Here is a 25,364-nt window from a genome sequence, read left to right as displayed (position 1 = left end):
TTCTTATCTTTTTAAATAGGATGCAGGGCTTATTTTTAAATTACCTCCTCATCCATGCTCCATGAAAGCATCAAGAGACACCATCCATGGGATTTAAATTCTGGTCCTCAGGTGCTGTTTCCAGTTCCTGGCATTGCCATTAAATCCTAACTTGAGCGTAATTCTCGGCTTGACAGTCTCATGTCAAGACCAAAAAGATAAGGCAGAAACAGGCATCTTTATCTCTCCAAGAGTGATACTACACGGCAGTGCACGGTGGCTCTTGCTTTCTCTGTGTAGACTTAACTCAAGGTGCTTTTAGGTAAGGGCCCACAGCAAAGTAACATCCATGAAAAGTCGAGGTGTTTGAAATGAGCCCAGTGCTTACCAAATTCTGAGGCAAGAGTGATGTCTTCCCTGGTGCCAATTAGATATGCCTTTATTTGGGGAGGCATCAGTTAACATACTGAGTCTGGCTGTGACTTGGGTATTGTGCCTCATCCTAGAGCATTCCATCAATTCAGGAGAGCCTAGGGTTTCCTCAGACCCTTGGCATGCCTGCTCTGCAGACTCCTTTCACTTTCTATAAGCACACTTTTCTATTAGATCTCTAGTCCCAGCCATTCGTTTGCATCATAGGACAAAGTTCCCGGAAGACACCAGTGTCTGAACCCATTTGCTACCCCTCCTGTGCATAGGCTGGCACCATGGACTCTCCCTCATCAATTTTAAAGGATGTGGATCAAATTGCTTCTTAGGCTTTTTTACTTAATTAAGCAGACACCCACTCTCCTCTTGGCCTAAGCCTGCCTTGTCTCACTGTGTACAGGGAAAAGAAAGAGAGAAAAAAAAAAGAAAAAGAAAAAGCCGATGCAGTAGGGCCTGCAGCTGAGTGTGTGTGTAGAATCCCCAAATGATCACAACCGTGTGATTGTCCTGGGTCCACTTCTTTGATAGGCTGCCATTTGTCCCCACTCACCTAGAGAGCTTGTGGATAGCCTGAGAGGTTTGTGTGCGTGTGTGCGTCTTAACAAATTTTCAAAAGTTGCCATGGGGAGAGAATAGCGAGAAAGCTCTTCAAAAAAGAAAATTATTTTCACAGCATCATCACAAGAAAAACACCCGTGCAAGAGATACCTCTGAAGGTCGACTGCAATCTGAGCTAATTGGGAGGGAAGGGGCGAGCTCTCCGTTTGCTCACCTCCTGTAATGGGCCTTGGAGAAGTGATCTGTAGCCAAACACTTCCTGCCATGAGTGCTTTGGACACTCTCTAAGCAAAAGGGAAGACTTCTCCAAGCAGCCTCTTGCTCATGTCCGTGAGGGGGTCACCACCTGCCTTCTCCCACTCGCCGCTTCTGATCACTGGGCGGATTCTGTTCCAAAAGGTATCTTTTGTCTGGAGGACACTGCTCTCCCCCACCCGCGGTGTTAAGAAGAAGAAAGGAGCTGGAGGCAAGAAGCTGATCTTGAGTCCTCAAGATCACAGCCAAGGAACATTATAGTCTGTGACTGGGAATCAACGCCAATCTGGGTGAAGGTACTACATTAAGCCAACAACAGACAACAAGCTTGGGAATGTTTTGTATGATGATGAAATTGGCCGCAGCCCCTCTGCTGCCGAAGGAGGAAGGGAGCATGATCCGGGGAGTGCTGGCATTGCTCTTTGAAGTGTGTCTGTTGTGATTGCTAGCTGCTTTCCACAGATCCTTGCTGAATATTATGCCATTAAACAGTGTGAGAGAAAATCAAAATATATGTTTACCGGGTACTAAATAGTAAGTGCCTTTCAAATGCTCTTTAATGGACAGACTTTAAAGTCATTGTAGAGCACCCTAACAATCCAAGAGCAGCATGTGCCTCTCTGGAAACCACCTCGAGGGGCTGAAGGAGTACTGGCTGTGAATTGCAAACGCCCTGCAACTCTGGTCCCTGAAAAGCATCTGTAGAGAGTGCAAATGCTTTCAGCCAGGCCTATCAGTCTATAGTTTTAATAGAAAAATCGGTGATCTCTCAGCCGTATTTTCTCAGAAGCTGGGTGACACTCAATGTGTAGTTGAACACAGTAGACAGACATACTTCCTTAGGGAATCAGGGAGGGAATGTATGTTCACAGAGGGGACTTGCGGTCTAGAATCCAGAAATGACCAAAATATATTTATACATGAAGTGCGGTTTCGGAACTTCTCTGACCACACTGCGCTAAAGGGGGCTATGACTCTCGGCAGCTCTAACTCACAGGAAGAACAGGACTAAAGCGAAACCATGTGGCCGTCAACATCTGACAGAAGGAAGATCACAAATCAGTAGCAGAAAAAAATAGTTATGTCATAGTTGGAATAATGGGATGAGTCGGTAACTATCTAGGGAAACCTAAAATTGAGTCCATTTCTCCTATCTTCTTTGGGGAAAAGCTCAAGTGCTAATAGTACAACTTTAAAGAAACCATCAAATAGAAAAATGCATGGGAATATCCTCTGTGTTTTTGGTGTAAAAAGGGGAGACAAAAGCCACAAAACATAAAACACTGCTTTGACTATATTAAAGTCAGACTTTAGCCTAGAAGGAACTCAAGATACTCAAAAGACAGATGACAAATTGGGGAAACATAACACAATCAAATGTATAATTTCTAAAATATAAAAATTACACCCCTCAAGAAATAAGAACAAAATATCTATAAAAATGATTAACATAAAAAATTGATTCTATAGGACAGAAAGTGATGTTTGACATCACTAACAAAAGAACTTAAAATGATGACACAATATCGTTCTTGCCGTCAGATCAGCAAAATTTCAAGGGTTTAATTTATCCTTTGTTGGCAAGGAATGAGAAAACAGGTATTTTCTCCACCGTTGATGGGAGTGTGAATTGGAATGAATCTCCACAGAAGGGAATTTAACAATTTTCATCAAAATTACAAATGCAAATATACTCTTTAACCTAGAAATTTCAGTTCCGGGATTTTATCTTTCACATATTTTTGCATATATAAAACACAAAAATTACACGTGTTTATTTAAAAAGGAAAATATGGAGAACAGCTCAAATGTCCATCAAGAGGGATTAACTAAATAAATTACAGTGCACCCAGACAGTGGAATACTATGCTGTTGTAAAAAGAAATGAAAGCCAAAAGAGCAGTGTATTCTGGGACAAAAGAGCAATCAAATACGATGTTATGGAGAAGCACGCTGCTATGTGAATGGTATGATGCCAAGTGCATGCAAAAAGTAAAGTAAGAGTCTCTTTAGCATTTTCAAATCTTGCATAAGGAAACTCTGGAAAACTACAAAAACAACAAACAAACAAAAATCCCTAGAGCAATAGCTGTACACGGAGAAGTAAGAGAAAGCTAGATGGACAGGTTTCAGACATGGGAAGAAATACTTTCACAGGAAACCTTTTTATCCTTTTCATTTTCAAATAATATTTTTACTAAATGGTATCTACTTAAAACTTTGCAGCATTTAGTTAATTAAATGAAATAGCTAAATAAAAATATATCATTCTAAATTTTAGGAAAAAATGTTTATAGTGAAAAATTATACTATTACTAATGCAAGTCATTACTGATTAGGAAGGGTGTGTGTCTAATGAAGCTGTGATGGGAATATGATTTAGTGCAGTGTTTACAGGAGCCATTATTAATTATCCTAAGGTATGCACTCATCATCTATGGATGTTACATACTTCCATTTCCTAATTCTAAAAATCAGGTAAATAGAGATGGGATGTACTTATATTACTTACCTTCAAAAAAAGACTTTTTTATCATTTGAATAGAAATCCTTTGTAGTTAGCTCTCAAATTTGAAAAGAAAAAATCTCTACTTTCCCAAAGTAGAATTTGACCATAAGACTATGTAACCACCCAAGGACAATTCACCCAGCACCTAATTTTGGTTCAGTCTTGATGTCTAACATGGTATGTTTCAGATTGAACACAACGTAAGGTTAAAGTAGTGCAGCCTCCCGAGCCCAAAAGCCTATGTGACAATTGTCTGGTTAAAAACCATACTTGCTCTAAATTGCAAAATGGTGGGTATTGTATGTAATATTTAAGTCACGGTGATTGTTCTAGTAATAAATGTAATATCCAGCAGCATTTTTCATAGGCTACTGAGTTCATCATTAATGCCATTTTGCCTCTTTATAATAATGTGCACTTCCCTTTAGAAACAGCTTGGTTATTTCTTTGGCTGGGCCTATTTGCTCCTTTTTTATGTGAGATTTTTTTTTTTCAATACTATGAAATGATGCGGAGTAAAAAAAAAAAAGGTCCATCCACTTCACTTGTGTTGCCTCCTGCGTTACCTAAACCACAACAGAACAATGACAGACAACAGAGCCTTTCTCCTCGCTAACAATCCAGTCACCATGACAACCAGCAGGAGAACGTGGGGCCAGAAAAAAAGCACCGAGCTTGAGGGACTAGACTAATCAAAAAATGAAATAACATGGCAACAATTACACTGATGAGTGAGAGGGAGGCTACGGATGCATTGAGACACCTATGGCACCGCAGACTCCACGCATTCAGCATTCCGTGTTTAGTGTCTTGTGTTTTTGAGAGCAGGTAAATAGATAAGATCGAATTGTGTAACAGAATGTCAGCGCTCTAGTTAAATAGAAAATTCCTTTCCTTTGGCGGTGCTACTTCAAGCGCATTGAAGAGGGTTTAGGGGAGATGAGGTTTTGAAGTGAAATGTGTAATAGATACAATATGAGTGCCACAAGGCAACGTTATTTAGTTTTAAAAAAGTAAACTTGGGGTATGCGCCCCTCCCCCCCCTTTTCAAATATATAGGCACAAATAAAAGGAAAAGGCAGCAGGTTAGTGGCTGACCTGCTCTTAAAATCCAGCTTCATGTCAGAAATATATGGGATTCACATCCCTCGGCACGTTCCCCGGGGTCTATTGATTTCTGCAGACAAAAGCAGGCATTACCATCTTACCCAGGGTAATTCTAATGTCTGGAGAAAGTTAATCGGACAGGGTCGTGATGGATTGTTTGGTGCCCAGATAACATGAGTGCATTTTTTATCACTTCCCACCTCACCTCCGTGGCTGCCTCAGTTTACCCCCTTCAGAATTCTCTCCTCACTTTTGAGGGCTTCGGGATGATGGACATGTCTGCTTCTTTTAAGTGGCGTTTCTGTTGGTAACTTCTTGACTACAGATGGAGGTAGCTGAGCCGTGTGAGTAGGTTTCACTGACTTCTGCCTCCCGTTGTCTTCTTTTTCTCTTACTTGTGCCTTACATTGTATCCACTTAGTGTACATGAATGTGTGTGCATCTGTAAGTGTGTGGGTGTGCACATCCCACAGCAGGCGGGTATCTCCCCTTCCTCCACGTGGCCCCAGGCATTAAACATGGGACCTTAGGCTTGGCAACAGGCTCCTTTTCTCACTTCTTTATATGTTGTGTTTCATTAATTGGTGGACGTTTCACATTATCTGGTTTTAGTAACAGGCCTTTCAAAGGCAAATTTTTCTTTCTGTCCCTTTGACAGAAATTTTTAGTTAAAATTGTTTTATTAATTTGTGAATGGAACTGATGACCTCCTTTCAAAAAAAAAAAAAAAAGAAGGAGAAGAGCATGAAGGAATGGCGTACAATCATCTCATCCTCACTGGAGCTGAGAAGAAATGAGACCCAACCCTGTCCATTGCCCAGTTATGACCTTCTGTGTTCAGATAGAGCTGTGAGCCTCCCATCTGCAGGCTGTGAGCTGGTCCTACCCCACCCCTCAGCTGTCATCACTTATTACTGACTCTGTCACAGCTTATTCTCTTATTCTAGGTAGTTGTTACTTCCTGTGACTCGGTTTATAAAATGGGATGCTTTTTTACTTTATGTTGTTATTTAAGAAATGCAGATGGGTGCCAGGAAGAAGAGGCAACAGAGCGAGGTGACTTGGGCCCCACTGGAAAGGTTTGTTGATGGTGAGACTTCTCTATGGATGAGTGGATGGTTTTCTTTGTTTTGCTCTTGGTCTAAGACCAAAGGCTTTAGGCTAGAAATCTCTTATCAGGACAGTGACTCTAAGGCATCGGTTGTCATTGTCTGGGTTGTGACCCCTTTGGGGGTCGAATATCAGAGATCCTGCATATCAGATATTTACATGACGATTTACAACAGCAGCAAAATTACAGTTTTGAAGTAGCAACAAAATACTTTTATGATTGGGAGGGGGAGGGTCTCCACAGCATGAGGAACTGTATTAAAGGTCTCAGCATTAGGAAGGTTGAGAGCCACTGGTCTAAACTGTTTTTCCTGGATTAACTTTCCTTAGGTGATGAACAGCATGATAAAGGATGGTGATAGCCACTTTTCAAATGTGGAGCTATCCGCCCACAGCTCCTCAGCTTCTCAAAACAAGTCTGTGCCAAGTTGTACAAGATGGAGGTAAATAAAACAAACTCATCAGGACAAACTAAAAGACGGGGGGTTGGGGGAAGCCATGAAATGGTCAGTGAAGAAAACATTACCAAGAAATCCTGAGGAAGGTGAGCCAGAGGGTTCAGCATGTAAAGGCATCTGCTGCCCACTTGGCCACTTGAGTCATATTTTTGGACTCATTTGTGGAAGCAGAGAACAACATCCCACTAGCGAGTCAGCTCTCTACATATATACTGTGGTGTATGTGCGCGCACGCACGCGCGCGCACACATACACACATGCATACACGCACAATAAATGAGTAAATTTTAAAACTATTTTAGCTTTTAAAACACACACACGCATTCATGCATGTATGCACGCACATGCGCACATGCACATGCACACACACACAAGAAATCCTGACAAGAATGTCTAACTCTGAGTTCCAGAGACTGAGCAGAGAGACCCTATGGATAACATAGCCTTCTTTGACTTCAAAGAAGTCATGCTGGCTATCTTTTCCTGGCTCTTTGCTCCTTCATGGGGGTGCCTGGCCCTAGGAAGTGGGGTGTGGGAAGCGGCCAAAGCGAAGCCACAGGAAGCTGACTTTGCAAGGTTGAAGACAGCCCTCCTTGTGAGACATGTCCTCTTGCCTTTGGATGACGCCCATTCTGAGCCATGAGGGGGAGGATGGAGATGAGGGAAAGGGAGAAGTTTGTGTTCTCCAGAGCACACAAAGGAGATCTAAGTTCTTGAAAGGATACCACGGCTTCTTTGGAAATCACCATTACGAACAGGGCTTGAATCTGCCCCGAATACTTGTTCATCCTAAAGACTTTCTTGCTTGCATGGCAGAGAGCTGGTAACTGGACCAGGAAAAGGTTCCTTGGTGCAGTCCACCTCCCTCCCTGAAGAATGCAGGGGAGTTGCTGCCAGGAGCTTTTATCCAAAATACAAATGAAAAACAAGAGAGTTCTATGAGATCTTTGTTCAAGGGAGAGAAAACAGCTAAATGAGCTTCGGAGGAGATCAACAGTGATAGCTTGGGTAGACCTACACTTTGCAAAAGCCATGCCCTTTTATTTTTAGATAACATAAGCACGGCCATTCTCTGATATTTTATTTGACTGAGAAGAAAAGCTGCTTATCAGTTTTACTCCCTCCTCTGGGTTGCCAGATGAAAGGCCACAGAAACGGGAAGAAATGTGTCTTTTAAATATTTCTATTATGATCAGTGACAGTGTCGTCACCACTAAGGACTCCTCTAGTATGTATCTTTTTTTTTTTCCATATGGATGAAGTGGGAATCAAAAAGGACTTTTCCCTCTGCCTCGGGAGAACAGTGCAGGCATGCAAACACAGAGCCTGGCATCGCCTTGAGCTCTGAAAGTGCTTCGGGGAGCTGGCGGCTCCGTGCACACGCATCAAGGCAAGAGTCATTACATTCCAGGAAATTCACTGCAGGATGGCAATTTGTACGAGGCTCCCAAACTGAGTTCATTCCTCCCGAGTTCTCCCTCTTTTATTTCCCCGAAGTGGTCCCACACATTCTAGAATATGTCTGGAGGAAGGGAACTCACTGGGAACTCAGACAGGGGAGGAAAAATGAGTTACGCTTCCCCCATCTGCTCCTCCACTGTAGGATGAATGACAAGACCATCCAGTGACAAGTGTCTTCACTGTGCAAGCAACAGCTCCTGTCATTGGACTCATGTAATCATCCATCTATCCATCCATCATTCATTCATTCATTCAGCACAATATCGGTGAGTGTGTGCTGTGGGCTGGCAGTCACCTAAAGATGTTGATAACTATATGGCTCCTCTACAGAATATGAGAAACGTAGCAGTGAAGGTGTTAAAAAGCCCTGAGAAAAGTAAGTTGGGAGAGAGAGAAGGCATCTGAAGTTCTGGCTACCTCTGCCACACTGCTACATCTCTTGGCCACAGCTCACCTGTAATTTGTGCGCTTACCGTGGTCTAGAGGCATAAGGTATAGTTGGCCACCTTTTGGCTGGGTAATCATAGATGTGTTATTTAATCTCCGCAGCCTCAACACTTCATCTGTATAATAGCACTTTATCTCGTTCTAACAGCGAGTTCTGAACTATGCTGTGAAGCTTACACGAGACCGCCTGTGGGAAGCTTTTAACACACTGCCTGGCCCATGGTGAGTGTCCAGTTAACAGGAAGTGTTATTGTCTTCACTGCGGCTTTCTCCCATCCTCGGGGGCCTCAGGGGCTCTTTGCTTTCATCCAACATTGGCGTCTCTTTACTTCTTTCGCTGGCTTGTTGGGCTCCTGGGACTATGAGAAGTTTGTTTTGCTCTGACATGAGTTGTCCACATCTCCAGGAACAGGATGAGGCACCGACCTATGCAGAAGCGCATGCACGACCCCCCCTCCCCTAATATCCAGTGACAGAATGGACTTTTATACATCGAAAGAGGCCTGCTTCCGTAATTAACAAGCAGATATGAATAGGGGTTTGAGGAAAATTATGTTTCCCATCCTCTCCTCCAGCCATTGCCCGAGGCTTTTGCCTGCACCTGCCATGGCAGAGAGCGGTGGTGATGGGTGAGTTGAGAAGGGGGGCCTCAGAGGAGGAGTTGAGAGCTAGCACCTCTGGCCCCCAAGGCTGTCCTGAAAAATTCCCACCTCTGTGGGGACATCTGCCTCTTCTGTTAGACTAGAGAGCATATGGAGGACACGGCATGGCTTTGCTCACCCCGTGACCTCAGTGTCTACCCTAGTACATAGTAAGTGTTCACCCACTATCATGCAGTGGCTGAGTTAACACAAGGGACACCAACATTTTCGTTTTGTTCCTTCAGAATTGATGTGACGTTTCAAAAGGTCAGGTGAAACGTGTCAAATGTAACGTAGCATCATGTGCTTTCTGGATAGTCTTACAGATTTACGTATAATAATAACATAACACCCCTGGTTTTCATCAAGAAAGCTTTGACTTCACTTGTAGGGTGGAGGGCACTATCTTTTCTAGACTGAGGAGTGCCGTGTGTGTGCTGCAACTTTAGAAAATTCAGCATGGCTATGGTGGGGTGCAGCCTTGCCTTTATCCTCTTTTGTTCAAGCAGGGAAAAGAGTATAGGTAATATGCTCTTGCATTTCACATTCTTTCACAAAGGTGCCAGTACTTGGAGACCTTATTCAGTCTTCCCAGTAGGGGCTGGCACAACCAATTCCAATGGATACAGAATCAAAGGTGCCGTCTTCAACCCAAGTGTGAGGACTTACACTCTGCTTTCAGTTAAACTAAACTCCCCCCCCCCTCGACTCAGAGTAACTGATCCCACGTTTTTTAGACATGAGCTAAATGCTTGCTGATACAATCGATATGAGCCAACTGCCTTGTCTTGAGTTTCCAGGCAATGCCGTTCTCATTGGCCTAAGAGGGTTTCAGTCTTCACTTTCCCAGACTATAACACCATAGCCATTGTTCAGCAGTGACCTATATGCTCCCATCTTTATGATTTTATTAGAATCTCTGAGCTATGTTCCTTCCTCCTCAAGGGTCTTTGATGTTCTTAGAAACATGAATCACAGAAGAGCATATTCAAGCCAATTGGTTCTTTTGAGATACCACAGCTGAATATCATGATACATCATGGTACCATCTTTTGGCTCCACAGAAAAAGGTGAACATTGCCTCCTGGCACATGTTTAATAGCAGGCAGGTTGGTGACTTATTTTCTTTGTCATCACAGGCACACTTATCCTCCTCCAGGCCACCAGAAGCCTTTCTCTGATCGTATGTAATTCTCCCAATACAGCATTCTGGAACACTAGGCAGAATTGGTTGTACAGGCTGATGAATTTATAAGCTGAGTTAGTCTTGACTAGACTTTATATCTCATTTAAACATTAATGATAGCATGGACTAGATTTCCCCAAACAGATGGGTTCTTATTTAGTAGCAGATTAGGTTATTTGGGGAGATTAGTTTAGAGTCGAGGTCCTCATTGTTTTAGACATCTGTTTAATACATTCTGGTAAATCAGATTTTTTTTTTTTTTACCCATCTCTTACATAAAAGTAACTGGGCTTGCTTACCATATGAGCAGTTATGAGGTTTTGAATGGCTGGATGTTGGCCAGGAGGTATATCCATCCAGAACCTCAGGATGTCATCCGACTTTGAATAAAGGTTTTGTAGATTTAACTAATGGACAGACGTCCAGAAGAACTCAGGCTGGATTTCCCAGGTAGGATATAAGTCCAGTGACAGTTGCCATTTGTGGGAGACAGAGAAGAAGACATAGGAGAGAGAGAAAGACAGAGACAAAGACAGACAAGAAGACATAGGAGAGACAGAGAGACAGAGATAGAGACAGAGAGAGATGTGCGGCAGGGGAAGAACACTATAAACCCAGAACTGAGGACTCTCTAGAGCTACTAGTATCTAGACAAAGAACAGGTTTTCCCCTAACTTTGGATCCAGTACAGTCTTGCTCACATCTTATGTTGGACTGTAACCTGGAACTGTGAAATCACACATTGTCTAGTGATTTAACCTGTGTGGATTGTGGTGACTTATCACAGAAGCTGGAAAACCAACACAAACATGTTCCTTGGAGGTCTTGGCTCACAATGGCAATGTGAGGGATTTTTTTTTTTTTTTTTTTTTTTGCAGGGTCTCGGTGGGTTACCTTTCACCTGTTTTCTGAGAGGTCGGAAATGAGTTAGCTTGCCTGGTTATATTTATTATTTTCTAAAATCCAATGAGGCATCGAGGAATTTTAAGGCTCAATCATAAAAAATCTGACAGCTAGTGGGTTTTGGTCAGAGGCAGATAATGAACGCAGTGCATTCATTATGCAATTTTTGAAAAAGTTAACCATCTTCCCCAAGACCCTTTTCCCTGGGAGTTCACTTTCTTGAAGAACCTGAAATGAAGAACACCAAAGGTGTGAGCAATAATTAACTTCTGATTGTAATGCGGGGCCAAAATGGCTCGTTTCGTTATCAGTGCTCCAAATCTCTGAGAGATTAAACATTTGATCAAGCATATTTCAGCAGCAGAAACTGTTGAAATGGCCTTTGAACTATTTCAGTCACGTAGCTGGATATTTGCCTTCTCCCTAATGAGACAGTATCCTGTACTCGGCTTATTTATTTACGTGCTTGAAGGAACTAGGTCTCCACATCTATTCCCTCTGCTTTCTCTTAGGAACTATTGGGCCAGTGCCTACTGTGTGCTCTGAGCACCGAGTTGAGGGAACTAGTGGAAAGGAGAGAGTCCAGCTGCTTCCAGCCAGTCAAGGAGGCTGTCCAAGTAATGTGTATGAGGAAGGTGACTGGCAGTACCCAAGAGAGACACCTAGTTACTGCTGATTTCCTTCTTTCTCTGGCTGCAACTTTGCCCTCTGTACTCTGCTTCCTTTACCATGCATCATGTGGGAGAGTCCCACAAAACTCAGATGTCTTCTCCCTTTACTTCTCTCCCTAGACAAAATCCATGCCCCTAGTAAAATCCTCAAATGCTCATCCTCTGCCTCAGCAGTTCTCTGAGTCCTGGACTGCTGCATAGTAGTACTTGATATCTTTTGGATGTCCTATGGGCACCTCAGACCCAACAAGCATAAACAGAACTCTTTGCATCTTGCATAATGTCTGGCCATCTTTAGTGTTCTATTTCCAAAAAACAGCAAAGACAGAAATGGAGGAATTATCTTTGACATTTCCTCCCCCCACGCCATTAGCTTTAAACACACCCAAAGTTGTATCAACCTTAGCTTATTTTTCTCAATCTGTTTCTCTCTATCACTTTCACCAGCTATTTGTTCTACTGAGCATATGCAGTTGGATCATGGCTGTGAGTTCACCTCACCATTGTTCTGTTAACTAGAAATAAGCCATGGGCCCTTGCTCTACCCAAAGAAGATATCACACAGATACAAAGCCAAAGCGCCAGGCTCAGGGGCCCACCTTAGAATCCTGTCTACCAGAGATCTCAAATCGAGTTTACTTCCTCAAAGAAACATTCCCCAAACTTAAGAACTGGTTCTAATTTCATTCTCCAGGTTCATACAATACCACATACTTCTTCCTATCACTTACCATAGTTATAATTTTTAATTAGTTATTTGACAATCTGGTTATAATATACCTTAAGAGCCTTTTGCAGTAGCATGAGGACTGGGACATTGCAGTGGTTCAAGACTACTTTATGAATAAACTGACAGAAAGACCATAAAATTATACAGCATTACTTGGCCTGCATTTTGTTCTTGATCTGTCTTCTACAAATCAGAAAACGATCCCAATTTTTTCATGCATACTGCAGGAATGCTGCCCAGCACAACCAGTGTTGCAGGGGAGCGAAGCTGTTATCCACCATCATGGAAACAAGCAAATCATGGCTTCCAAAGTCCTAAAGAAATTTGCATTCCAAATCAACCACAAGGTATCAGTGCTAGAATGGTAACCTGAACCACCAATGAAAGGTAAAGAAACTGAGTGTTTTTTGTCTTGTTTTCTGAATCAGTAATGATACATTCTGAGAACCTATGTTAAGTTTCTGACAGAGGCCATTGATCTGACTCCATCTCAGAGGGGAGTTATGTCCAGACTTGTGTTTCAGCAACTTAGGAAAGAAGCGTTGCTTGGCTTTCTTGTAGGCTACCTCCAAGAGTTTCCACTGTTTTGAAAACAGGGTGTTCCATTTGGTAGCCCAGTGGGATGGAACCTTCCTGATCTACTTTGAGGGGCTTGTTTGGAGCTTCTAGCAGAGGAGCACAGTTACTCATGTACCCTTGACTAAAGATCAATCCTACTCCATGGAGAAGATCAAACTCTTCCGCAAAAGTGCAATTCTGGGAAGGACATATGTGGAGCAGCAGGAGAAAGGCCACAGCCACCTAGACAGTCAGATCAGCTGATTGAATCCTGGTGATGATGAAGTGATGGATGTCACACCAGATTATCTAATTTACATCCCTAATATGCTTAGTGGAGGAGATCACACTACCACCTCCATTACCAAATTCCTGTCAATTATGGAACACTTGGTTTGTTCCCAGCCTACACTAGTATATGGGTGACACCTCCTTGACTTGTAAGTATCTAACAACTACCCTACAACAGTGGTTCTCCAATCTTAACAAATGTTAGATTCACCTGAGGGGTGTTAAGGCAGAGTATTGGTCCCTACCCTCTGAGTTTTTGATTCAGTCAGTCTGGTACGGAGATTGAGATCCTGGGAGCCATGCTGCTCAGCTGAGGGACAGCTCATTAAGAGCCTGCTCTAAAAAGTCAGCCCTTGTATGCCTCCTATCTCAGAGACAGAGAAGCAAGAGTTAGGATTATGTGAAGTCACATGGCCATTGAAAATTCAGGGTTAAGTCCAAGTCAGTTGACCCAAAGCCAACAAAAAGAAGCATTTTTTTCCACATGATTCTTCATAACCAGAAATATGCTCAAGATTTTCCAAGGCCGACCCCTTGCATCACATCTCACCACCCTCGCTTTTTGCTATTTATAAATGAAATTTTTGCTCCAATAACTTAACTTTCCCTCTTTCCTTCCTATTCATCTTTTACTATCACTTTCTATTGTTAAATTCAATCCAAAATCTCCTTCTCTGGGCAATTTTTTTAATTGACTTTGTTCTAGTTCTAGGATTGCTCATTGGCATTTCTAGGCTGGTGCTAAATGGGTTTACATGTCTTGAGAAGCTGTTTTCAGAATATTCTTTACATATCCAAGTGTTTTCTGACTCTCCAAATAGACTAAAAGTCCTTTGGGAGCAGAGATTGCTGTTGTCAAGTCCCCACTGGTTCTCACTGCTCCATTAACTTGAGGCTCATCGATTACTTTCTGAGCTTGGCGGTGGGCTCACCCTATTGCTGACAACAAGAAGTCTGGTTGCTTTCATCAACCCTACATTTCACAGGACCTTCTAATTCTGAGATTGAACTGGGACTGGGGCATTTCATTTATTTGCTGGGAAAGTCTAAAATACAAGAAATCAAGGTTTTCTGTGTTGGCGAGAGTGGGTGGAGATGGTGAGGTTAAGAAGACTGGCTGAGGATATATAATTAAAATTGAACTCTGATTGCAACATTTTCTGCCAGGAATCTCTTTGAAAAACATTAATGAAAGATAAGAGTTCATTTCCAACAGTTTTTCCTGAAATAAAAGAAGAACGATTGTCCTTTCAAAAGACAGAGACTGGGTAACTGAGATCAAAGAGAGTCTTTCTGAATTTATCCAACTTGGGTGTTTGATGACTGAGTGGTATCATTGTTCCCATTGGTGCATTAATTAACCTGTTAACCAATTTAAAAATTGAAAGTAAGTTCCTTGAACAATCATAACATTGTATATACAGACATCCATAATGTATATTGTAGTGTCTATTCAGAATGGTTACAAAGGCAATGATTCGTAGCTCAATTAGCAATTGGTTACATTCATTAGAACTGGTAAGCATGTTAAGCTATGATGTTGAAGATGGATGTGCAATGGAGGTCTATAGGTTTCTTTCTTTAGGCAATGATTCCACTAACCACAGAGGGATACCATCCAGAATTACAGTGCTGTGTGATGCTAGACTGCTTCAGCTCCGTTGTTTACCTTTCTGCTCTCTGGCTGGAACGGTGAGACAACTCTACACCCTGACGGTAGTGAGAAAAGCCAGAGTTCCTGGGTCTTGGTGAGTGTGCTGTATCCAGGGAACAAACCCAAAGGTCACTGTGGAATGTCCAAGCAGTTCTCAACATGCAGGGACTGAAAAGAAGCTGCCAGAAGATAACAGTGTAAGACAACAAAGACACTCTCTTTAAAAGTGTCTTCACTCTTTATTGTTACCTTTATGCTCCTTTCTCTCCACTGGTGTTTTTCTAGTCCAAACCCACATCAAGACACACATGTATGGTGATATTTTATTTGTGCTGAAATGTGATTTTATTTGTATGTTAATAAAGTTGCCTCGAGATCAGAAGTCACAGAGAGCCATAAGCAGGAGTAAGGCGGTGCTAGCATGTCCTTAATCCAATCACATGGCAGGCAGAGTATCTGTGGTCAAGGACACATCCACAGCAAGGTGACCTGAACTTTTAATCCCAGTACCAACCATAGAAGCCTAGATGTCTGTATAAACAAGCAGTGACGAGGAAATCATAGAGCCAATGAGAAGGCAGAACAGAAAGGCAATAAAAAGGACACAGAAAGAAGGTCTCTCTGTCTCTCAGGGGAAGGACAGCAGTGGGTAGTAAGATAAGGTGGTCTTAGCTCTTGGCTACTGCTCTGATCTCTGGGCTTTTAACTCTGCATTTGGCTCTGTGTTTCTTATTTAATAAGACCATTTAGAATTTCAACTACACACATGCCTCCTTCCCCATTCTGTTTCAACTATAGGAGTGTTCTTGTCGCTAACGCATCCTTTTCCTAGGACCCACCATACCACCATACCCGAGTGAAAGGCAGTTCTTGGGGTTATTATCCTCCATTTCCAGCACTGAGATTAGACGGCAAAAGCCTAGTGAGGAAAGAGGTGGGAAGACCCCCTTAGAGAGAAATGGGCTGAGGAGTATAGACAATTACCTTTTCTCATCAGAGTCCCCAAGACATGGGAGATGAGACTGAATAAGGTTTCTTGTATGACTTTGACTTATATCATTTGTATAAATGTAAATACATATACAGAGAGAGAAAATAAATGAATAATATTTTGAGGTAGGGTGAGAAGAGGAAATGGGGAAATGTGTAGCTAAAGAAACAAAGTAGAAGATATACAGATGAACAAATCCAGAGACCTAATAGACAGTAGGAGTATAGTACCAAATAGTAGTGTGTTGTAGCAAGGAGTTTTTCTGAATGTACACACACACACACACACACACACACACACACACACACACACACACAAACACACACACACACTACAAATTGGAAGATGATGAATATGTTTACTCACTTCTCTATAGTAATCATTTTATTGTCTCTATGTATTATGTAACTTCATGCTGTAGATGCTAAATGATAGTCTATGAAGTTTATTTTTTAGAATTTAGTTTTACAAACAAAAGTCTATAAGCAAAGTATGATATGTGAATGATGTGTTTCCTTTGGTAATCTTGCAAAGACTGTCATTAACATCCAAGTATGGGGGCTCACTCCTGTAACACCCGAATTTGGGTGCAGACAAGAGGGTTGCCATAAGTTCCAGGGCAGCTTGGGAGCTAGAAAGTGAAACTCTGTGTCAGACAGACAGACACAGAGAGAAAGGGAGAGAATGGGGGAGAAAGAAGGAAAGACAGGGAGACTGAGAATTTGTTAACCATAAAGGTAGCCTTATTCTTCCTTAGCAGACATCATTGATAAGTGTAAAGCAAAATTTAATCTAGTTGGATGAATTTCAAGCACATCATATCTTATTTTACAGAATCTGGGCACTTAGTAAGGAGAAGTGATTATAGTAAAGTAAGGGAGTTATACTGAAGTTTTTTTTAAAAAAACTGATAGGGAATGGGAAGAGATTAACTGTGATGATGGAACTTGTTGGCTAATGTTTCCTATTATGGAACTCAGGCTATGCAAGTGTGTGCATTTTTCAGAACTTAGTGTACTTGTCTATGCATTCATTGTGTGCAAATGTCACTTTAAAAATGGAACATTTAAAAATTGAGCTACAATTAATGATGCTCTTATTGTACTAATAGCCATAGTTAACTATTTGAAAGGCTTCAAAAGATAAACATGGAGAGAAATAGATAATAAATTTGTGTGTTGTAAGAAAAGTATAGTAATTATGTGATAGTAAAATCTAGATGTGGGTAAATGGATGTCGATTGTAAATCCCTTAAGCTTTGTATTTGAACTTTTTCATAATGAAATAAGATCATTGTTGAGATGTTTAACATCATTCATCAGCTAATTACTATGATTTTTGAGTATCCTAATTATTCTAGTGACTGAACAAAACTGATGCTTTAATAAATCTCATGATAGCCTCTAATGTTGTGTTTAAGAAACATCACCTGGCTTTGCGTATTCCCTGTAGAAAGCAATTCTTTATGGAAACGATGCCCATCTTCCAACCACACAGAATGCTGGTTTTGAGGGGGAGGGAGCAGCCTTGGATGTCCTCAGAGACTGGCACATGCTTGTCTACATTTGCTGCTACATTAATCTTAGCCTCATTTTTATCTGTTTAAGATAGTTCTGTGACTTTTCTCCTATTTTTATTGTGTGAAAAACTCCACAGTGGTGACATTTGAATTGGATGTGAAGTATGAGTAGCAATTCACCAAGAAAGAGCTGGGTGTGATTGTCCAGCCTCGAGATCCCAGCACTCCAGCACTTATGAAAACAGGCAGGAAAATAGTTGAGTTTGAGGCCAGTCTGTGCTGAACTTTGAGACTCTGTCTCAATGAAACAAACAAACAAAACAAAGCAAAAAAGAACAAGAGTGGAGGAGAATGTGCCATTTCTCCTCTTGGCTATTTTGACTTTTAGGGGTGCTGTTTAACTCATGAATTCAACATCAGAGTGAAGGAGCACAGGAATTGCAATTTTCTATTTCAAACACATGCCATGGTGGACCACTCTCAACATCAATCTAGCATGTGCACAGACCTTATAGAGGACCTGCCTCAGGAACTCGGCCTGGACACAGACTGAGTACTCAACAAAAGAATTAGATGACGTGATGCATGCAAGAGACCTGGTATCATACTTAGCTTCTATTTCTTAGACTAGATGGCAGTTCTATTGGTATCATCACCATCATCATCGCTGTTGATGTTGCGAGCAGCAGAAGCAAGAGCTTCTCCATCTTCAGCCCCTTGGTACTCATTATCGCTGTACAGATGACTTCCGAGTGTAGCTAGAGGGCTTCTCTCCAGGTTCCCCAAGCCCCGCAGTCCCACAATCCACTTATAAAATAATCACTCAGACGCTTATATCACTTATAAACTGTATGGCCATGGCAGGCTTCTTGCTAACTGTTCTTATATCTTAAATTAACCCATTTTTATAAATCTATACCTTGCCACGTGGCTGGTGGCCTACCAGCGTCTTCACATGATGTTCGTCCTGGCGGTGGCTGCAGTGTCTCTCCCCTCAGCCTTCCGCTTCCCAGAATTCTCCTCTCTCCTTGTCCCACCTACTTCCTGCCTGGCAACTGGCCATCAGTGTTTTATTTATATAGCGTGATATCCACAGCATCCGAGGGCAAGTATCTGGAACTCTTTGCTGACAGCTTCCTTTGGAGGCTATTATTCTGGGTGCATGTGTACAGTAGGACAAATGTCGAGGAATTGTCACACTTTAATTCAGCCCAAGGAACAGCCCTTAGCCAATGCTGGCTGAAGAAGCTGGTTGGAACAGCCGGTACCCCTTCTGCCCTTGGCCGGGATAAATCCAGGGCATCCTTAGACTTCATCCCAGCACTATGTAAGAGGACTGCACTCCTCTTGGTCTCAGTTGTGAGAGGCCACGTTTCCCCCTTCTTTTCCCTGTCTGTCTTCCTCACTCCTCTGCAAAGCACTCTGACATCGCTGCCCACACTTTCATCCATGGAGCTCGCAGGACTATGCACCTAGCTGAGCGAATGCTAGATTTATCCAAGTTGCAGAAGCTCAAAGGTTCGGTTCTAGAATGTGTGAGAAATGTATCGACTTGATTAGAAGTAAACTCTTCTTTTGCTTGGTGATAAAAATTTCAGTGTAAGAAATTTTGAGATAACCTGGATGTTTGCTAGCATGTGTCACCCTGCGGAAGAGGGAGATCACGGATGAGGATGGAGGTGGTTTGGTTTCATGTTTAACTTCTTTGTTTTCTTTGTTTTGTACCAGGGATCAAGCCAGGCACTTTTGGAATGACAGTCAAAGCCTACATTTTTACTATCTTTGGGGAAGGTAGATTTGATTTCTTTTTAAAAAACTTATTTAGTAGGGGGGTGTTACAGATGGAGGTTAGAGGTCTACTTGGAATCAGTTTTCACCCTCCACCTTGTTGGAATAGGATCACCCTTGTTCTCTGCGGCTGTTCCACACACTCCAGGCTAACTGGGAGCTTCTGGGGTCTCAGCATCCAATCTACAGAGCGAGATCCAGGACAGGCACCAAAACTACACAGAGAAACCTTGTCTGGGGCAGGGGGTGCCACCATTACAGATGCACACCACTATGTACAGTAGCTTTTTACCTAGAGTTTCATGTATCAAAGTCACGTGGTTAGCCTTTTATGGCTCATGCCTTTACCTCCCATCTCCCCAGCTCTACATTTGCTTTTCCTAAGCAAGAATTTCACACAGAAGCCAATTTTGTCGAGTGGGACTAGTTTTGAAAAGGGGTACAACTGAAAACTGACCCCGATGGTCTTGATAATATAAATTTAGTCTCAGCATGAAGAGGAGCCGGCTAGAGAGAGGAGTTTGAGAACTTTAAACAGCCGGGCCAGCAATTCACGCAATAAGCCGGAGAGAAATCCAGCTGGCACTGACCTGGACACGTTCTCTCTGCTGGCGGGCTTTCCCAGTGCTGGGAGAACTTCTGCAGCTGCAGGGGGAGAAGATTCATCGGTGGATTCCCCCGATGGTGGACCCTGCATCCCACAGCACCAGCCTGTCAGGAAAGAGATACCTACTAGTGCCATGTGGTGTGTTGGTGTGAGCTAACGAATTGCCTTCTGATTGGGTTTGAGGCCCGCTGCACAGGAGGGAATTCATGCTTAGTACTATAAATCTGGTCAGGAGCCCATGGCTCGGAGGCTGGAGGGGAATGTACAACTGTTGTTTTGCTAAATGCCAAACTGCCCTTTAAATATTATGTTTATACTCACAGATTAGTGATGCTCTCGACCTTAGTCAGAGGTGATTGTTTTTACGGGGAGGCGGGGGTAGCAGTCAATGGAGAGGCTCATAACTGATTGAAGTATTAATAAGTAACTATTGAGTGCTCAGCCTTAAATAGGCCAGCTATAGCTACCCCCACCCCAAGGCTCATGGACTATCCCAGAAGAGGAGGCAGAAAGAATATAAAAAGCCAAGGGATAGGAAAGAGTGCATGAATTGCCATCTGCTGGGCATGACAGGGTTGTTGTGCTCATGAACTCATGGTCGCTGTGGAGACCAAGCCAAGCAATCTTCCATTGTGATGGGGAGGGCTCCTGAGACTCTAACCTAAGCCGAGGAACTGTTGGCAATTAATTGATGGCTGCTGGAGGGTGGGGAGTCATTTTTCTTCGGGTTGTGCCTATACTCTTGTGGGTGGCCAACATCTATGTGCTTGGGGGCAGAGTTCAGTGAGTTGTTTAAAGACACAGAGGGCATGTGATGGGAGACAGAAGTATTGGAGCCTTGAGAGGCAGTGGGAGGGGTGATGAGGGTGATTGAGTCAGATATGATCAAGAAATAGTGTATGCAAGTCTCAAAGAATAAACAGAAAACCTAAGATGAGTAAATTTGCTCCCAAAATTCCAAGAAATGAATTTCAAAAATATCGTTAATGTAAGTTTGTGTCACACACACACACACACACACACACAGAGAGAGAGAGAGAGAGAGAGAGAGAGAGAGAGAGAGAGAGAGAGAGAGAGAGAGAGAGAGTTTCTGAGGTTAGTAATTGGAAGGACAAAGCTTGGATAAAAATATACATATGGGCAAAATAACTGAACAGACAGTATCCAGTGCAGAAATACAAATGGAAAAAAAATACAAATGGCAAAAATGTACATGAAAAACATTTAGCATCTTTAGCCTTCCTGGAAGTGAAAATTAAATCTACATTAAGATTTTATATGAACCCATCAAGAAAACAAAAAACAATAAATAGTGAGGGACTTTTTACACACTCTTGTGGTAGGGTTAATTAGTTTAGCCACTGTAGAACTCAGTGAGGAAACTCCTCAAAGAATGAAAAACAACTAAAATATAATCCAGCTACCACTTCTGTGTAAATACCCACAAGCATCAAGGTACCACATGAGAGACATACCTAAACCCTTGTTGATGCTGACCTGTTCACATTAGTTCAGGTCCTAGGATTAGCCTTGGTGCCCACTAGTGGGTGAATGGATAAAGAACTTTGTGATACACATTTATACATACAATGGAATTTTGTCCACCTAATTACAGAAAAAACAAAATTTGTCATTGACAAGATAATGGATGGAATAGGAGACCATGTTAAGCAAAATAAAGCAAATTCATAAAGATAAATGTCATGGGGGTTTCTTTCTAATGTGGAAGCTTAAGAAAGAAAACCATTCAGTAAAGTTGAGGGACTAGGAAGAGGGCATGTGGGGGTGGGGAGAGAAAGAGAAACGTGTGTGGGTAATGGGAAGCAAATACAGTCTGTTTATCCTCTGTCTTGAAAATGTCACTGCTTGATATTTTGAGGAACAGAGAGATGGCTCAGTCAGTGAAATGGGCTGCTGCACAAACATGGGGACCTGAGTTTGGATGCCCAGCACCCACATGAAAAGCCAAGTGAGAGACAGGCAGATCCCTGGAGCTCACCGACCAACCAGTCTAGTCAACTGGTGAGCACAGGGTTCAGTGGGAGACCTTATCTCAAAGAAAAAGTGGAAGGTGATTTGGTCACCTGGTCTATACGTACAAATGCACCAACATGCACACCGACTCATGAACATGTGTCTACATATACTCTACATGCACACAAATACACAAATCATGCTTGATAAGTTTTAAAGTTACTTCACTTTTAACACACAGGGAAAAAGAGAGAGAAAGAGGAGAAATTGTGTGTCATTCACATCTAGAAGACTAGACATATATGGTGATATTTTATTTGTATTAAAATGTTATTTGTATGTTAATAAATAAAGTTGCCCGGGGGTCAGAGCTATTAGCAAGCCATAGGAAAGCAGGGCAGTGGTGGCATACGCTTGTAATCCCAGCATTTGGTAGGCAGAGCTAGGTAAGTCTCTGTGTGTTCAGGGATACAGCCAGTATTGGATACACATGCCTTTAATCTCAATAACAATCATAGAAAACCTGGAGGTCTATACAGACAGGCCGTGATGAGGTGGTCATGTGGTTGGGTTTACAACCAATGAGAAGGCAGAACAGAAACACTATAAAAAGACAGACACACAGGAAGTAGCTCTGGTTCGGAGAGGTAGGACCACCGCAGGAGGAAGGGTAAGGTTTTAGCTCTTAGCTCTGACCTCTTGGCTTTCTTCTTTGCATTGGTTCTGTGTTTCTTATTTAATAAGACGGTTGGTTACATCTACAGACATAGCCTCTGATAACTGAGATGGGCTTACAGAGGAACAATGGGGCCTACACTTACTAGTCTTTTGTCTTCTGCAAAACACTGGCTTCCGGAGGTGGTGGCTTTGGCTTCCATGCATTCCCTGTTTCCACAAAAGCAGTTCCTGAAATGTGGCTATTTCACATTTGACCTTGCGCAAAAGCAAGGCAGGCAGGCAAGCTGTGCCCTGTGGGAATGCCAGAAACTCCCCAGAATAGAGCGAGAAAGAGAGAGCCATCATTCACTCGGCGGCCCTTGGATTCACGCAGATCCAGCTGCTGCAGAATCGCGGGCAGGAGACGGCCCTCGGGTGGGGAAAGATAATGTGGAAAGTGGAAACAGCCTGAATCACGCTGCTAAGCTGAATCCTGAACTAGTGGCGAGCGTGTATTGTGTAGGAAGGCTTGAAAGCAAGATGAGGTGTGGGCTGAGTCACGGTCAGCACCTTCAAATGCAAGACGGTGTGAGACAGTGTGGGGGGGAGTCAGCAGAACCTGTTCCCTGGGTGACAGATAGGGTAACACAAGAGGAGGAGGGACTCGGGGTCTTCGGCATCCTCTTCTGCTGTCTAAGACTCTCCTACTGTTGTGAAACGTGTTTGGGGATCTCATTGCTTTGAGTTTGGGTATTTGTGTTAATTTCAGCTTTAGGTTCATTTGAGTTTACCTTCCTGCCTCAGTGAATGCTTCCTGTTGGACTCTTCAGACACAGCAATTATTTGGTGCCTTCCATTAAATGACATATTGTCATAGTCTATACTGTTTTCCAGACAAAGATCATGGCAAGCCAGGTGTTTTGAAATACCACCCCCACCTTTCATAAACCACCACACTCTCTGATTTTAAAGTTTGTGAAAGGCTCAAACTGGTTTCTTTGCAGGATCAGCACTTAAAGTGATCACACACAGCAGCATTTTAGTGGATGAAACTCCAAAATAAATCATCTCACCCAGGCCATCCTGTGCCATAGAATTCCCTCCCTCATCTATTCCTTCTTCCATTGATGTGAATGTCCCTTGCTCAGAGACTGGCACTCAGTAAGTGCTCAGTACAAGTCAGTAAGGGACAAATACAAACACCACTACTTGATAACATGAATCTGTCTGAGATGGCTCTATCCTCCACACTTTCTACAATCGTATAAATCCCTTTAGGGGCCAGGGAAGTGGCTTGGGACATAACACTTGCTTTGTATGTTCAAGGAACTGGCCTTGAAAGATCTCAAAGAAACAGCTAAAGACACCAGACAGGAACAGTACACATATATCAAGGTGCATATGTGTGTGTGTGTATAGTTATATATATGACTACATATATGTGTATATAGAGAGAGACTTTACATGTATTAATGGAATTTGGGGGCACTTTGTGATAAAGTTAACCTATTTGGTATACTTTGGGATTTATTAAGAGTTCCTTTTTAATATTCCACACTCCTGGGAAAGGTCTTAACCTAAATCCACCTCAGTTATTGGCTCACACAAGGAACAAGAGCATGAAATTTCATAAATACATGAGAATTCAGTAATAACTTTGAAAGAAAGTATTTTTTTAAAAAAACCCATCAGCCAGAAAAAATAGTTGATTTCACAATTATGGGTTTCCAAAAAAAATTTGGAACTAATATTTTAAAACTCAGTTGTATTTTTATTTGTAATTGTGATTGGCATCTCCCACAGGTAAACAACATAATTTTCCTTTCTGTTTCTCTAATAGAATATTATAGCTGACCAGTTGGTGGAGCAAGCACATTTCCATGGCTCTTGACGGCTATCTGTGCAGGTACTAGCAACACAGTCAGACTCTAGAAAGAGCTTCCATATCCTAAGGAATAACCAAGCTGATGACAACTTTTAGCAAAACAAAACAAAACAAAACAAAACAAAAAAACAACACAGACAGAATCACTTTATTATCGAGCTCACTGTGATTAAATTAAAGTGGTAATTCCACTTGCAGGGGAGTCCCCTCTTAGCTCATGTCAAAGATGCAGACCCCCCCTCAGCAAAGCCACACTTGGGTAGGGGGAAATAAAAGATGGGGAACGGTCATCCCCAGGGCTCTAAGTCCTGGATACATGAAGCTAATGTACTTGTACTGTGGGATCACAGTACAAGTGTGATTGTAATTATTAGTCTTAGGCTTAAAGAAGTTGTCCTAGAGAGGCATTCTTTGGAAAAAAAAACAAAACAAAACATGGTTGACTTAGTGTTTGTCAATTATTTCATTGTTTGTCAATATGTCTTTAAATCCCACCCCCCACCCCCACCCCACACCAAATCTTTGTGGCTACTTATATGTAATGAAAAAGAGCCTTCATCCAGTGACTCATAGAAGCAGATACAGAGATCCACGGCCAGGCACCAGGCTGAGCTCTGGGAATCCTATTGATGAGAGAGAGGAGAGACACTACAGGCGAGGGACGTCGAGATCATGATGGGAGAACGTGCAGAGATGACTGGCCACACTAGCGGAAGCCCATGAACTGTGGACTGGTGGCTGTGGAGCCCCCATGGGACTGGACTAGGCCCTCTGGATTTGGAAGATGATTGTTTGGCTCAAAATGTTTGGGGGGCACCCAGACAGGGGGATCAGGATCTGTCCCTGGTCTATGGGCAGGCTTCTGGAACCCGGTGCCTGTGGTGTGATACCTTGCACAGCCTTGGTGCAGTGGGAAGGGGCTTGGACCTACCTAGGCTCAGTGTGCTGGGCTCTGCTGACTCCCCATGGGAGACCTCAATTTGGGGGATATGAGGA

General features: G+C 42.5%; 1 protein-coding gene across 7 annotated transcripts; it reads left to right on the top strand.

Moving 5' to 3' along the window:
• The first annotated feature begins 937 nt into the window (after positions 1-937).
• On the top strand, positions 938-25,364 carry LOC107402249 (uncharacterized). 7 transcript variants are annotated; one of them, XR_013044280.1, is made up of 11 exons: positions 2,103-4,558; positions 5,853-5,927; positions 6,278-6,390; positions 8,009-8,358; positions 8,462-8,535; positions 11,556-11,678; positions 12,672-15,869; positions 18,084-18,211; positions 19,186-19,248; positions 24,324-24,389; positions 24,919-25,364. XR_013044280.1 is itself a non-coding variant. In XM_076550634.1 (7 exons), the coding sequence occupies exons 1-4, from the start codon at positions 4,440-4,442 to the stop codon at positions 8,031-8,033; spliced, it is 321 nt and encodes a 106-aa protein (XP_076406749.1). In that variant the 5' UTR covers positions 2,103-4,439; the 3' UTR covers positions 8,034-8,358; positions 8,462-8,535; positions 11,556-11,678; positions 12,672-12,844. The 7 variants fall into 7 exon arrangements, 1 of the variants encoding a protein (XP_076406749.1); XR_013044281.1 differs by lacking the exon at positions 5,853-5,927; XR_013044279.1 differs by lacking the exon at positions 5,853-5,927 and having other exon boundaries at positions 6,278-6,491.

The sequence above is a fragment of the Peromyscus maniculatus genome, chromosome 14 (genome assembly GCF_049852395.1).
Source record: "Peromyscus maniculatus bairdii isolate BWxNUB_F1_BW_parent chromosome 14, HU_Pman_BW_mat_3.1, whole genome shotgun sequence".
Classification (NCBI taxonomy): domain Eukaryota; kingdom Metazoa; phylum Chordata; class Mammalia; order Rodentia; family Cricetidae; genus Peromyscus; species Peromyscus maniculatus.
This window is presented reverse-complemented; position numbering and strand designations above follow the sequence as displayed.